General features: G+C 62.1%; 1 protein-coding gene across 1 annotated transcript; it reads left to right on the top strand.

Moving 5' to 3' along the window:
- Window positions 1-534: 534 nt before the first annotated feature.
- Window positions 535-13,080, top strand: TIE1 (tyrosine kinase with immunoglobulin like and EGF like domains 1). Its single transcript, XM_072867441.1, has 23 exons — window positions 535-580; window positions 1,069-1,356; window positions 4,892-5,002; window positions 5,112-5,267; window positions 5,365-5,496; window positions 5,797-5,937; window positions 6,146-6,274; window positions 6,662-6,807; window positions 7,007-7,151; window positions 7,411-7,569; window positions 7,763-7,900; window positions 7,994-8,284; window positions 9,346-9,636; window positions 10,174-10,487; window positions 10,589-10,799; window positions 10,954-11,064; window positions 11,176-11,366; window positions 11,495-11,608; window positions 11,774-11,844; window positions 12,098-12,138; window positions 12,260-12,356; window positions 12,617-12,716; window positions 13,009-13,080. Exons 1-23 carry the CDS (start codon window positions 535-537, stop codon window positions 13,078-13,080), a joined length of 3,495 nt encoding a protein of 1,164 aa, XP_072723542.1.
- The last annotated feature ends 2,165 nt before the right edge of the window (window positions 13,081-15,245 follow it).

Below are 15,245 nucleotides of genomic sequence, written 5' to 3'. Positions count from 1 at the left end.
TGCTCCAGAGAGCCCTTCCCACAGCCGTCGGCCGCGGGGCTGCGCCGAGGGGTCGGGGATGCTGCCGCCCGGGCGGGCTGGGGCATGAGACCCTCTGCACGGCGGGCGAGGAGGGTGGTCAGGACACCTCCCGGCTGGGCTGGGGGCTCAGCATGGCTCAGGGAGCCCTGAGCACGCAGCCCTAGCCCTGGAGGGGTGAGTGCCTGCTCCCCAGGAGAGCTGCCACCGGGCAGGGGACCTCAGTGGCCTCTTTGCCACCAAGCCCCACTCCTGAGCAGCCAGGTGGCCACCGAGCAAGCGGCAACGGGGGCACCTTCCTCGCTGTGCTCAGGCTATGTGCCAAAGGAGGGGGTCCCAGCTCCCCCAGACGCTGACCAGCAGGGCGGAGGCGAGATGGGGGGCGCAGGCAGGGAGCAGGGGTCCTGAGCCGCCGCTCGCGTGGAACCCTTAGGCAGCCACGGCCTCCGGCTCCGACCCCCGTGGCTGGGACATGCCGGGGATTTTCTGACCAGATTCGAGACACGCTCCAAGGACATGGGACTCCAGGTTTATCTTCTGCTTCTCCTCCCACCGCTGGCAGGTAAATCGCCCCTTTCCCTCTGCCCCAGGGAGCAGCCCCTGCCCCAGGGAGGCTTGGTGGGACGAGGCAGCTGTGGGAGCTCAGTGTCACCATCGGAGCAGGATTTGGAGGGAGGAAACATCCCTTTGTGGTCGGCCATTTGGAGACCTCGGAGGCCGGCAGTGCCCTCCCCTGCGCCTGCCTCTCCCCGGCACAGGGCTGGGGCGTGGGCAGCTTGCAGGAGGAGAGGGGCCCCAGGACCCCCATCCTGCTGCAGGCTTGGCTCATGGCAGGGGGCTGAGCCCATGGGGATCTCCACATGGAGAGTGGAAATGCCCACTGTGCCATCCCGATGGGTCTGCGCCCGACCTGGCTGTGCCCTGGCTGTGCCTCCTGGGCTGGGGGTGGCAAAATGTCCTGGAAAGGGGGTGACATCTGGGTGATGGGGTCTGGCCCTGAGGCTGTGTCCTTGTCCAGTCCTGACGTACCCTCATGCTCCCCCACCCCAGGGGCCATCCTGGACATCACCCTGATCGCCAACGTGCAGAGCCTGTCCCACTCCGACTTCTTCCTCTCCTGCGTCATGGGGGAGCGCGACGTGAGCTACCTGCAGATCGAGCGGGAGAACAAGATTGTGATGACCCACCCCAAGACAGGCTTCCAAAACTACCGCAACCGCAGCAACCACGTCCAGGCCAGGGGCTTCTCCATGGCTGACCTGGTGGGGATCCTCTACTGCCTGGGGCGCACCCCGACCGAGCAGGCCCAGGTGGTCTACGTGCACAACAGCCACAACGGTGAGCGGCTGGGGGGGAGGCAGGCAGCCCCCCCGCCTGCCAGCTGGGTCCACATGGGAGCTACCTGCCCCATGCTTCACAACCCCAGCACATGGCAGAGGGACAGCAGTGACCCACGGGCTAGGTTTGGGGTCTGCTGGCACCGGTGGGGTGGAGAGGGGAGGGACGTTCAGCTGGAGGAGTGCGGCCGAGCCCTGTGTGCAGGGACAGGTGGCAGCGCGGGCAGCGGCTGGGCTGGGAACGGTGCCCGGCAGCAGGGCAAGGTCCAAGAGGAAGGCGGGCACCCTTGGAGGAGGCGGTGGGGTCTGGAAATCATTAACCAGGGTGGAGGGCAGCCCATGGGAGCTGTGCCAGCCTCGTGCCCCCACTATGGGCTTCCGGGGAGGAGGTAGTACAGGGGAGCATCTCCAGCAGCCTCCCTGGGCGCTTGGCGAGCACCATGCCGCAGCGGCACGTTGCCGCTCCGGTGGTGGGGTCTCCACAAGAGGCACTGCCAGGGTGCACCGCAGCGCAGGGCAGCACTGGGCTCGTGTCCTCCGCTCCCATTTTGGGCCATATAAGCCAAAAGGGCCTCCCCGGGGTGGCCGGTGGTGGGGATACTGCCTGGGGCAGCGCTCTCCCACACTGCCACCCCCAACCTCCTCTTCCCCTATGCTTGAGACTTCTCAAAACTATTAGAATTGAAATTTTCTGTGATAGTTGTTTGCCTCAGGATGCTGTCTAGCTTTTATTTATAAAGTTTTGGCTAAAACAGTCGAGTTTTTGCTGAGAATGAGATGAGGGGGATACAAGTTTCCCTGCCCATGTTAAAACACAGCTTTAGCATATTGTTTTGAGCAGCTCTAGTATCTCCAAGCTGGGGAACAGAGGCTGCCGGTAGGGTTGAAGCATCCCCCAAGGAGCAGGGACCAGCCTGCGTCCTCAGCCAGAGGCTGGACCCAAAAATGGCAGCAGTCTTATCAGAAACAGAGCCGGCCGGTCTGGGCAAGCCGAGCGGCACAGAGGCACCAAGGGAGGAAGGCAGGGGCACTGGGAGATGGCGTGGGGGGCACGGTTGGCAGCGGGGGGTGAGGAGAGCAGCAGGGAGCTCTGCACCCCCAGATAAGTCCTGGAGGAGGTGACAGCTCTGGGGTCCTGTTGGGATGATGGGGCATCCCATGGTGAGGGGGTCCCAGCCAGCCCTCCGCTCCTGGATCACCGTAGCCGGGCCAAAATACCACTGTGGGAGATACAAGTGCCAAAAAAGTGGCTTTTTTCCAAGTGCCGAACAAGCTGCTGTTGCTCTGTTTAGTTTAGAGAAGGAGAAGGGGGAAAAAAAAAAGAGGAAGATGGATCAAAGGAAAAGTAATAAAAAAAATTACATCTTTGCAGGGGGAGGGAGGGCTGTGTACAGAACCCCCTGGGGAGGCTCGGCGCATATCATCTCTCCTGTTAAGCCCAAGAGCACACCAAATCAGGCCAGGGTGATGAAGCAGCAGGTGGGGAATGCTGCTAGAGGAAAGCTGGCATCTCCCAAAAGGTCACGCATGAAGAACAACACAGAAAGGATGATAAACTTTGGAAGTTTTGCTGTAAAAACCCAGTAAAACAGACCAAAAAGGTCATGAGGAGCAATTTTGGAAGGGTTTAAACCTGGCAATAACCTATTTTTTAGAATACCCAGAGAGGCCATTGCAGAAAAAAACCAAAAATTCTTATATTTTTGCATCCATGTGCACAACAGAGAAGCTGGGGAAACTTCTCGGGGGTCTGTCTAAAATGCCAGCGCTGATAGCAGGAAGCAGGCGATAAATAGCCGAACAGAGCAGCGCGTCTTTGCCAGGCCGGGCTTGCCGTGAGCAGGGCTGTGCTGCTGCCTGCGGGGCCTGAGCGGAGGTCGGGCAGCAAGGCTGCTCGTGGGACGCCAGCCTTTCCTAAAAGCTTTCTGAGTCGGGAGTTACAGGCCTGTAAACCCAAACTGAAACCAGGCAAATTAGTAGAAACCGTAATAAAGAGCAGAATTTGTGGTTATGTGGTACCTGAGGAAGAGGCAGCGTGAGTTTGCAGTGGGAGGGTCTCCGGGGCGGCAGCGGTGAGGATGCTGTGGGTGACGTGGCTGATGCTGTCTGCTCGGGTTTCCAGAGAAAATTAAGAAAATTCCCTTTGAAAGGCTCTTTGGGAGCAACTCTGCACCCAGGGGGTGCAGGGGCAGTCTCTGCATGGGTAAATAACTGACTAAAAGAAAGGGAGCAAGAATAGGAGTTAATTTGTGGTTCTTGTCACGCGGGGAAGTCCCCACCGGTGTGGCACGGGGTCTCTGCAGGGACCTGTGCCACTCATTGTGGTTACAAACAACTGAACAAGCGGCCGTGCCAGCTGCTGTCCCCGAGCTGCCCGGGCAGGGATGAGCTCTGCGAGGGGCTGCGGGCACTGCTGGGCGGTGGCGGAGCGGCAGGTAAAATCCAGCATCGGTAAATGCCAAGTGCTGTGCGTGGGGTCGCGTCGGGCTCTCACTCCAGCGAGCGAGACAGAGCGAGACAGGACGGGCGCCACATCTGTGTGCCCTTTACGAGGGACTGCGAAGTCCGTGGTAGAAAGATCCCAACTAGAGGGATAATACCTGACTCAGGAAGCTCCTGGGCTGTAAACTGCTGAAGGCAGGAAGGCGAATCTGGGGAATTACCGGGACGCGTGACCTGCGGTGCCCTTCCCCAGACGTCCACGGCATGTGCCGCTTCCTCCCGGCCCCAGGCCTCGCTGGGGCAGGACGCAGGAATGGATGTGCCTTAGCTCCAACCTGGTATGGCTGTTTTTAGTGTGTGCAAGCTGGCGTGCAGGCAGGCTCCGAGAGCCAGCACCCGCCTGTGCCCTCTTTTGTGTCGGTCCTGGCACGCCCAGGGCTTGGTTTCCCAGGCCTTAATGTATTTATAGCCCCGTTTGTGCTCAAAGCACAAACCCACTCTGGCTGACTCACATTAATACTCCGAGAGTTCATTGCTGCTGCACGCCCCAACACCTGGGAGATCAGGAAAACAGCCATAAAGGGCCCCGGGTCCCGTGGGCTGGCGCGCAGCCCTCCGCACGCCTGCTTCCCCTCACCGCCCCTCGCCTGTCCCCTCGCCACCGCCCTGCTGTCGCTGCTCCACGCCTCCCCGGGCGGGCAGCAAGCAGGGTGCACCGGGCGGATTTGTCCCAGCTGTCACCTCCCCAGGCTGCTGCCTCCGGCATCCCGCGCTGGGCTGGGGCTGGCAGGCTGGCCGGAGGGCAGGGTGCCCCATCCCACTCTTTGGTGTCTGCCCACATTCGGGGGCTGGAGGGGCCGGGAAGGGAGCACCTGTCCCTGCGGAGGCTCGAGGGTTCCCGGCTCCCAGGTGGGGCAACGGGGAGGCATGTCGTGACATCCTGACAGAAACGTGTGGTGGGTGCTGGGCTGCACCAGGGCTGCGTTTTGGGGTTGCTGCTCTGGGGGTGCCGGCGCAGCCCTTGGCTGCGAGTGCCCTGGGGGTTGACCGCTGGTCAGCCTGCTCCTCCTCCTCCTCCTTCTCCTCCTCCGCAGCCCACCTCTTCCCGGTGAAGGCCACGCAGTCCGTGAACGTTGCCGAGCCAGCCACCTTCTCTGCCAGAGTCCTCAAGAGGAAGGAGATGGACGTTATGTGGAAAAGAAATGGCAAGTGGCCCTAGAGCAGGCATGGGGCTGGGGCTGCTCCCAGCTGGTGCCTGGTGCTGGTCCCAGGGGGCATGGGGGGGGGCCTGTGTCACCCTCTGCTCCCTTGCAGGCACCTACTACCAGACCACGGACCGGGGCGAGGTGAGGGGCGACCTTGTCACCCTGACGCTCCCCAACGTCAGCGTGAGCGAAAACGGAGTCTACAGTGCCACGTTCATGGGGGACAGCCCTCTGTGGAGTGCCTTCTACCGCCTGATCGTGAGAGGTTAGTGGGCACCCGGCTCCCCAGGACACAGGGACTGGCAGCGGTACCCTGACCCCTGGTCCGGTGCGACCCTGCACCCCCTCCACTCTCTCTGCAGCCTGCCCCGCAAAGAAATGGGGACCATCCTGCGAGAAGGACTGTCCTGACTGTCTGAACGGCGGCATCTGCCACGACCACGTCGGCGAATGCATCTGCCCTCCCGGCTTCATGGGCACCCGCTGCGAGCGAGGTAGGTGCCAGGCTGCCCAGCAGTGGGAGCTGTGCCCAGGGCATGCACAGGGGCCCTGCTGCAGCCCCAGACCTGGGCACCATGGCCAGAAATGCCACGTGCATCCCCGGCGTCTCCCCGCCCGCAACACCCCCTGTTTCTGGAGCAGGGCTGGACCATCCACCTTCTCAGCAGGACACGGCTTCTGTACCTGCTTGGGGTGGCAATACAGGGCTCGGGGCGCCTGAGCCAATGCCATGCCGTGCACAAGCAGCGCATGGACGAACAGTGGGTGAGGGCAGACCACGCTTGTTTTTCCAGCCTGTCGGGAAGGCCAGTTTGGCCGCAACTGCCAGGAGACGTGCCAGAGAGCCCAGGGCTGCAGGGGGCTGAGTTTCTGCCTGCCGGACCCTTACGGCTGCTCCTGCGCCTCGGGCTGGAGTGGCTCCCGCTGCAGCCAAGGTATGGGGATATGGGCTTCCATCGCATCACCCATCCAGCCTGGGCTTCCTCCAGGGCCCATGCAAACCTCTCCCAGCCTGGGAGTCAGCATGGGCTGAGCAGTGCTACTGCCTGCATCAGCTGCCCATGGTCTCTGCCTCCACGGTCCTGCACCGTGCCGGCCCCACGCTGCGGCCGGGGGTAGCAGCAAGTTCTCCTCTTCCCACAGCCTGTCCCCCAGGATACTACGGCCCCGACTGTGCCCTGGGGTGTGCCTGCCGAAATGGAGGCAGCTGTAACCGCTTCAGCGGCTGCATCTGCCCCGCGGGCTGGCACGGGCAGCACTGCGAGAAGTCAGGTGAGGCTGGTGCGGGGCCACAGCGGGTTTCTGTCCCCCACCCTTGGGTGGGCTCTGGCTCCTTCCTCACCGGTGACTGGGAGGGCCATCAGCTACTGGTCTCACTAGCTGGCTCAGCAGCCCCCCTTGCCTGTAGAAATAGCCCCCAATCCTATGGAAGCCAGGGCGCTGCAAGGGGAGCATCCAGTCTGGCCCCCCAGGATTAGCTGTGCCGAGAGTGTTGCTGAGCCCGGCACGTGGGGTGGGGATCAGGGCTGGACCGCAGCACCCAGCACCAGACCCCCCGGCACCAGGGTCCAGCTGTGGCTGGGACTGGAGAAAGGTGCCAGCCTCTCTCGCACCTGAGGAGGAGCAGGGCCAGCCCTAATGCCGATTTCTCCCTGCCAGACTGGTTCCCCCAGATCATCCAACTGGCCTCAGAGCTGGAGTTCAACCTGGGCTCCGAGCCCGTCATCAGCTGTGTGGCCACTGGCAACCCGCTGCCTGCCAGCGACAGCGTGGAGCTGCGCAAGGCTGACGGCACCGTGCTCAAGGTACCGCCGCTTGCCTGGCGCCCGCTCCCCACCACCCTGTGCCCTTGTCCCTCCTCCATCCCTGCACATCGGCCCCCACCCGCATTGCCGGCTCCCCCAAAAGCACACATTTGCCCACCAGTCTGCTGGGCAGCTTCAGGCCGGCGCAGGGAGCCAGGGGGCTGAGCCGGGGGGCTGACGGCACCCTGTGTGCCCACAGCTCATCAAAGCCATCATCGAGCCAGGGCAGATCACCTGCGAGTTTCAGGTGCAGCGCCTGACGAAGGCAGACACAGGACTCTGGGAGTGCCGGGTCTCCACAACTGGGGGCCAGGACAGCCGGAAAGTCAAGGTCAACATCCGAGGTGAGGAAGGGGCGGCAGCACAGGTGGAACAAGCTGAGGCTGCTGGAGGAGGCTGGAGCATGTTATGGCAATGCCAACCCCCCTGCTCCACTGGACTGGGTGGCACCCGTTGTGTGCCACAGTGCCAGCAGACAGGTTTGGGTGGTGATAAAAGACTTCCCTGACAAAGCTGGAAGAAGCCAAGAGGTGGTGGATGTCCCCACACTCTGCTCCTCGTTGCTCCCAGTCCCACTAGTGTCGTTCCTTCCTTCATGCCCAGTGCCACCAGCGCCCCTGAGCCCCCCGCGGCTGCTGGCCAAGCAGAGCCGCCAGCTTGTGGTGTCGCCCGTGGACTGCTTCTCCGGTGACGGACCCATCGTGTCCATCAAGCTGCTCTACAAGCCCAAGGATGACACCTCAGCGTGGTCATCCATTGTGGGTACGTGTTTGCTGGGGGAGGGGGCACACAGGTAGGACCCAGGCAGGAGCAGACGGCTGCCCCAGCCACTGGGGGTCTGGGGTGGGCAGAGGTCTCCATCCTGGGACCCCTGCAGTGATGCCGGGGAGGACGCCAGTGGCAGGGCAGAGTGTGGGTCATGGGCATGGCTTTGACATGTCCTCTTGGTCAACAGTCGACAACAGCGAGAACATCACCCTCATGAACCTCCGTCCGGTGACTGCCTACGTTGTCAAGGTGCAGCTGAGCCGGCCGGGGGACGGTGGGGAGGGCAGCAAGGGGCCCGAGGCCATCATGGTGACCGAGTGCCTTGGTGAGCCCCCATGTCCCTGACCATCACCCTGACCCTAACATTGACCCTACGCCTAACCTTGCACATGAGGTTTTGCTGCCTTTTTGTTCCCAGAGCCCACAGTCAAGCCTGTGATTGAAGGCTGGTCCATAGAGGAGAAAAACACACTTCATGTCAACTGGAAATTGCCAAGTAACCACGAGCCAGCACATGGGTTCATCGTCCACCTCTTCGACTCCGCGAGGCGGCTGGTCTGTGAGAAAAACATCACATCCATCTCCGTGCTCTCTGCCCGCATCGGGGACCTGGAGTTCAACAAGGAGTACGGGCTGGAGGTGCTGGTCTACCACTGTGCCAGCCTGGGGCCCCCCTCCGACCTCTACAAGGTCATGATCAACAGCAAAGGTGGGTCTGGCAGCACACAGGGAATTATTACAGGGAATTACAATGATAAATCAGTTATAAATGTAACAGTGACCATCCCCAGGTCCAGCTGCTTCTGTATCCCATCTCTGATAGTGCATGAACAGCTGCTTGGGGGAAAATGGGTCCTCCTTTCCCCACTAGACCCCACAGCCTCCAGCACCAAGCAGCTGAGAAACATCCTAAGCTGAACATGACATTCAGGTCATCACGAGTGATGCCCACAAACAGAGCTGTCCTCCGTGCCCTTGCCCAAGCCCTGATGGACTTGTCTATACTTGAAGCCTTTACAACACCCTGTAGCAACAAGTTCCTCAATAGAATTGTACTTTGCATGAAAAAATTATTTCCCTTCGGTTCGCTTTAATCCTGCTGCCTGGTAATTTTGCTGGATGGTCACTAGGGCTTGAGGACATCTGCAGCCCCTTCTGGGGGCACATGCACACACACACGCACACAGCCCCCCACGTGGGTGGGAGACCGTGGGGGGGTTGCAGCATCAGCCTGACCAACCTTTCTGGCAGGCAAGGGGAAGTAGTGCATGAGGCCTTCAGTGAGGCTCGGTGCCAGCCGGAACATGTTGGGAGTGCTGGTGGGTGTCAGGCTTGAAGAATGTGAGGTTTTTCCTCGCTCAGTAATTTTAAGAGCTTTGTGTGATTTGGTGATTGGGGTTAGGGGAGTGGGCAGGCTGGAGAAGGCTCAGGGGAGGCAGTAGGAATAATAAGATGCTCAAAACCTGCCATGTGTGAGGGAAGGTTGAAGAAAGAAAATATCCCAGGGGCTAGTCAGTGCAGAGACGTCTAGCTTGATGGTCCTTGAGGCTGGGAGTGTCTGTGGGTGCAGTCCTGCCCTGCTGCTGGAGAGCAGCTCTACCTCCCCCTGCCTCTGCCCAAGCAGGGGCCAGGGGTCCCTGGAGGTCCCTCAAACCTGGCACAGCTCAGGTTGCCATTGCCATCCACGGGGTCTGGTCCTCACACCAGTGCTCAGCTCCCGCAGCACTGGGAGCCTCATCCTGGGCTGACACTCTCCTCTCCTTGTCCCAGGGCCCTCCTCCCCGCGGTCACTCTCAGCAGAGTCTGTGTCCGACACCGCCGTCAGGCTTTCCTGGCAGGTCCCTGAGTACCCCAACGGGGGCATCACCAAGTACATCGTGGAGCTGCAGCAGGTGGGGGGCACCAGCGAGCCCCAGTGGATCGACACCGACAGCGGCGCTGAGACCACCAAGATCGTCGGGGGCCTCAATGCCAGCACCAGCTACCAGTTTCGTGTGCGGGCCAACTCCCACGTCCCGGGGGAGTGGAGCCAGCCCGTGAAAGCCAAGACCCTGGGGGACGGTGAGTAGGGTGTCCCAGCAGGCAGGAGGCTCGTGGCTCTGCTGGAGCTTGGGCTTAGCATCTGGGTTGGCAAAGAGCAACTGGGGTGCTCATGGTAACCTCAGAGAGCAGCTCTGAAGCAGCAGCCCAAACCCAAAACACTTGTGGGCATCTTCAGAAATCCTGCTCCTCCTAGTCCTCATGGGGCAGGGGTGGCATGGTGACAGTACGGCACCACAGAGTGGCTCTGCCTTGGCCGGAGGGTGACGTGGTGTGCGAGGGGCTAAAGGAGTAAGGCAGAGCCGGCATGGGAGGAGCTGGTGGCTGGACCCAGAGCTGGTTGGAGGGTCCAGGAACTGGCGGGTTCGGTGGCAGGGCCCGGGCAGTGACACCCTCACCTCTGTGCCACCACGGCCCCAGGAGCTTGGGATGCAGCTGTGGTGTCTTCACGGGATCCCGGGGTACCGGGAGAGGGCTGCCCTCTTGGTGTTTGGCCACCTGTGCAGCCTGGGCAGGGCTCGGCCGTGGACCATGACCCTCCATCCCTCTTTTCGTCAGGAGCGCTGAGCGTGCCACCCAGCCTGGGCAGCCAGAGCACCGAGCAGGCGGGAATAGACCAGCAGCTGCTCTTGGCCATCGTCGGCTCTGTGTCCGTCACCTGCCTCACCATCCTCTTTGCCCTCCTGGCACTTTTCCTCATCAAGAAGAATTTTTTCCACCGGCGCCGCACCTTTACGTACCAGTCTGGCTCGGTGAGTGCTGCCTGCCCCTCCAGGACCGTGTCCCCAGCTCCCCACGTTCCAGCCCGATCCAGGTCACGCTCCATAGCCTCCAGTCCAGACGCAGCCAGACCTCACTTCCACGTGGAGAGGGTGCGGAGACCGCCCTTGCCCGCGACGCCTGCCCTGCCGGGACTGCCGTGCGGGCAGAGGGGTGCCGGGTGCCTCTAACCTCACCCACTCCCATCTGCCAGGGGGAAGAGACCATCCTGCAGTTCAACTCGGGGACCCTGACCCTGACACGCCGGCCCAAGCCGCAGCCTGAGCCCCTCAGCTACCCCATCCTGGAGTGGGAAGACATCAAGTTTGAGGACATGATCGGGGAGGGCAACTTCGGGCAGGTCATCAGGGCCATGATCAAAAAGGACGGCCTGAAAATGAATGCGGCCATCAAGATGCTGAAAGGTGAGTGGTGTGGGGAGGTGGGTGGGTGGGCTGGGGGTTGTGGCTGCATCCTGGGCCATGCTCAGGGCTGAGAAGGAGCAGGAGCCATCAGTGGAGGAGCAGAAGAAGGGCCCTTGTTGTAGGACTGAGGCGTCCATCCCTGATTTGCTTCCAGAGTTTGCTTCAGAGAACGACCATCGGGACTTTGCCGGGGAGCTGGAGGTGCTGTGCAAACTGGGCCATCACCCAAACATCATCAACTTGCTGGGTGCCTGTGAGAACAAGGGTGAGGACTGTCCCCCTCTCCCCTCTCCCCAGCCCCATGGCCCCTGCCCGGCTGTGTATTCCTCTTTGCTGGGGAGAGCCCCACGAGCCCAACCTCCTCCTGCCCCCCCAGGCTACCTGTACATCGCCATTGAGTATGCTCCCTATGGAAACCTCCTTGACTTCCTCCGCAAAAGCCGAGTCCTGGAGACGGACCCGGCCTTTGCCAAGGAGCACGGCACTGCCTCCACCCTCACCTCCCAGCAGCTTCTCCAGTTTGCTTCGGACGTGGCCAAGGGAATGCAGTACCTGAGTGAGAAGCAGGTACATACCCAGCAAGCCGCTCAGAGCACCCTTTCCCCAGGGACCTGGGGATTCTTGAGCAGGGCACAAGACCCCCGGGGCCAGCAGGAGGGAGCATGTGGCTCCTGCTGACTGCTGGCCCCTTTCAGTTCATCCACAGGGACCTGGCAGCCAGGAATATCCTGGTGGGAGAAAACCTGGCCTCCAAGATTGCTGACTTTGGCCTCTCCAGAGGGGAGGAGGTCTACGTGAAAAAGACGATGGTGAGGCAGGAACGAAGCATCTCCATGGGGCCTGCACCGATGCGGTGGGCAGGACCCCCGTCGTCAGCGGGAATGACCCACCATGCCGGGACCAGCTGGGTCATGGCTGCCTTCCGTCCGTGGGGGCATCCCCCCTTCCCTGACAGTCGCTCTCTGTTTCCCCAGGGCCGCTTGCCAGTTCGCTGGATGGCCATCGAGTCCCTAAACTACAGCGTGTACACCACCAAGAGCGATGTGTAAGTCCTGCAAGCAGGGGCACTGGGGCTGGGGCATGGCCACAGCTGCCCCCATCCCTCTCTGGGGTGGTCAGTGCGGTGATGCTTTTGCTCTGGGTGCTGCAAGGGCGCGGGGCGATGCTGGTGCATCTCCCTGGGGAGCTGCTGGCTTGGCCTGAGCTCTGGCTGCCCGCTCCACCCTGGGCTTTGGCCCGTGCCTGTCGGCGGGGCACAGCTGGGAGCTCTGTCACAGCCTCAGCTCCTGCCCTTTCAGGTGGTCGTTTGGCGTCCTGCTCTGGGAGATCGTCAGCTTGGGTAAGGCTCTTCTTTGTCCCTTGCCTCCACTCGGGTCCCTGCAGGTCTGGTCCTCTCACAGCTCCGGAGGGGACACGCAGGGACCGTCCCGCCGCAGCCAGCTGCGTGTCTCTGGCCGCAGGGGGGACGCCATACTGCGGGATGACGTGTGCCGAGCTTTACGAGAAGCTGCCCCAGGGCTACCGCATGGAGAAGCCGCGCAACTGCGACGATGAGGTGTAAGTGGGCAGAGAGCCCCGGCTGATGCTGGCACCCACGTCTCCCTGACCCCACTGCCCCACGGGGCTCCCACCAGCTTGCGGTAGCTCCTGCCTCGTTCCCCTCTGCACTGCGGCTGGGAGATGAGCTGGGGTCCTATGCCCCAAACACCCTTCCTAGGCTCTAGTGTCCCGCCTGCTTCCCCCATCTCCCTCAAACAGCGTTTCTGCTGCCTCTCCCCACCATGCACGCTGAGCCTCTGCCGGCTCTCTGCCCCCAGGTATGAGCTGATGAGGCAGTGCTGGCGTGACCGCCCCTACGAGCGCCCGCCCTTCGCCCAAATCTCCATGCAGCTCATCCGCATGCTGGAGGCCAGGAAGGTGAGTGGAGGCAGCATCCAGGCTGGGTGCAGGGCACCCACATCACCCCGGCTCAGCAGGAGGAATAACTACCCTGTGCAGGGCTTGTCTGAATGCTGAAGCATCCCTTGGGCTTGGAGGGGGGGCATCCAGCAGCAGAACCTGTGTGACCCCACCACACGTGGGGGTAACCCCAGCATCACTTTTCGGTTGTGGGGAGTGCCATCACCTCCCTCCTGTGAGCATGCCAGCGGGGATGGGAGGTGGATGGGTGCACTGTCACAACCGACTCCTGACTGAGGTTCCCCTGCAGGCCTACGTGAACATGGCCCTGTTCGAGAACTTCACCTACGCGGGGATCGATGCCACTGCTGAGGAGGCGTGAGGCTGCGCTGGCACCGTACAGAGGGGCAACGCTGGCCCCAGCCTGCTGGGACAGTGCTGGGGGGACGAGGGGCTGCCCGTCCCCACTGTGGGGCCAAGCGGCCAAATGCCAGTGCCCCTTCCCAAGCGTTCCTTCCCTACAGCAGGACTGTGCCATCCCCTCCCTGGCTACCTACCCAGTGTGTGCTGGCCACGCTGGCACACCACCAGCCACCAACATGGTCCCATGCTGCTGGGGGATGCACTGGGATGGCCCCAAGGACAAGTGCCAGCAGGGTGTTTGCAGCAGAGCAGGCAGGAGAGCGGCTCTCCCAGGAGCCAGGGTGCTGCCACTTGTGCCCACGGACACAAAATGCCCAAGATTTGCGGCGAGAGGGGAAGCAGCGACCTGGCAGCTGCCTGCCCTGCAGCTCTCGCTGTGCTCTGGGCCTGAAGTGGTGCCAGCAGGGCTGCGAGCATCGCTGTCAGCGTGGGACGGGGCCACCCCGGTGGGTGCAAAGGGACAAGGGACAGTGTTGGCTGTGCACAGCCTCCAGCTCTGTGGTAACCCTTCAGAGGTGCCAGCTCTGCCTTACAGACAATAAACATAGTGCAACAGGCAGACGGGTCTGGAGGAAGGGAGGTGGGGTCCCAGCTCTGCCCCCCCGATGGCACCAGGGAACAGGATGTGGGGCCCCGATGGTCTGCTGCTATGGTGGGCACTCCTCAGGATCTTGTCCCTGTCGGAGTCCTCTGATGATCCCCAGGGATGGCCCAGCACTCCCAGACAAGCCCCAGGTCTCATCATGCTGTGGGGGATGGGTTTTCTTAGTATCCAGCTGGGATCTCCCCCACTGCAATTTAAGACTTTGTCCTGTCCCCAAGGGATATGGAGAACAGACTATGTCCTTCCTCTGCGCAGCCGCCTCTCGCATGCTTGAAAACTGTTCCTGCAGCTTCCTCACGGAACGGCCCCGCTCCTCCAGCCGGTGCCCACGGGGCTGAGCAGCTCCACACCCTTCCCACCCCGGCCAGCCGGCGCCTGCCTGGCGCTGTGCCGAGCCGTAGGGTGACTTCCTGCGTCTTGCAAAGGGGCCGTCAGATTCAACCAGCCTGCTCGAACGCATGCTGCGGGGGCATTTCTCGCGCGTGCCAGTTCCTCGAGGTTCGCCTGGGCTCTGCACTGACCCTCCCACAGGAGCTCCTGACCCAGGCCGCAGTCCCTCATCCTGTGCTGCTGCGGTTTGTTATATTGACAGCGGATGAGCTTCACCTCTGTTGGCTTCAGCTTGCTAAGCCCTAGGCATGGCATCCAGCTGCCCATCTAGTCATCTTCTGTGGTCCATAGGAAGCAAGGGCTGCTCCTGCAAAGCCCGTTATCCCACCCCAAGGCAGATGTGTTTGGCATCTGCCCTTCTGGACAAGAGTCTTTTTTCCCCAGAAGGTGTTTCAACCCTGTCAATACCATTTTGATTTCCCATTCCGGCCTCCAGTGCTCTTTGGTGTTAACTGCAGCCAACAGTAAGCAGCCTCTCTGCCCCATCACTGAGGTCCCCAGCAAAACAGGGACGGGGACTGGCCCTCGCAGGCAGCCTGACGTGTGCCACCTCCTCTGCTGCTGGCCGGGAGCGGCGCCTGAGGCAGCATCATCGGCCATGCTCAAAACAAGGGCTTTCTGCCTTTTTGCTTCCCTGATGGCAAAGCCCAGTAGCCAGACAGAGAAGGAAGTGGGACTGGTTTGACAAAATTTAGCTGTGACAAATTGTTGCTGGCTGTTCCCATCTCCCCTCGGTGCCCCAGGGCTCTCCCCGGCTGCTGCAGGGCGAGGGGACGCCAACCCGCCCTTGGCACGGTGGGGACGCGTGTGCGAGTGGCTCCTCGTGCCCTGGCTGGTGCTCCCCGGGCTGTGCCGCGGTGCTGCGCCCCGGCAGGGTGGGACACCCCTCCGGCTGCCCACGCTGAGTGGCGGTGGTGGATTGGCACGAGGCTGAGCGTGCCTGCGGGACCCCACCATGGTGGCCCTGCTCCTGCACTGGCACCACTAGCATCTGTGTGGGCCCTGCCAATGCCTCATGGCTGCAGCCGTCCTGCCAGCACAGGATGGTGCCACTGGGCCATGCAGCACAGACCCAGTGCACACCGGTGCCAGGTGGCACGGGGCAGGATGGAGCCGGAGCAGCCACCCCG

This window comes from Ciconia boyciana, chromosome 7, assembly GCF_034638445.1.
Source record: "Ciconia boyciana chromosome 7, ASM3463844v1, whole genome shotgun sequence".
NCBI lineage: Eukaryota > Metazoa > Chordata > Aves > Ciconiiformes > Ciconiidae > Ciconia > Ciconia boyciana.
Note: the sequence above shows the minus strand (reverse complement) of the source record. Positions and strands in the feature narration are given on the sequence as shown.

Coding starts and splice junctions, on each gene's coding strand:
- TIE1 (XM_072867441.1), top strand. CDS start 535: ATGGGACTCCAGGTTTATCTTCTGCTTCTCCTCCCACCGCTGGCAG. Junction 5,003..5,111: donor CGTTATGTGGAAAAGAAATG/GCAAGTGGCCCT, acceptor GCTCCCTTGCAG/GCACCTACTACCAGACCACG. Junction 7,152..7,410: donor AGTCAAGGTCAACATCCGAG/GTGAGGAAGGGG, acceptor CTTCATGCCCAG/TGCCACCAGCGCCCCTGAGC.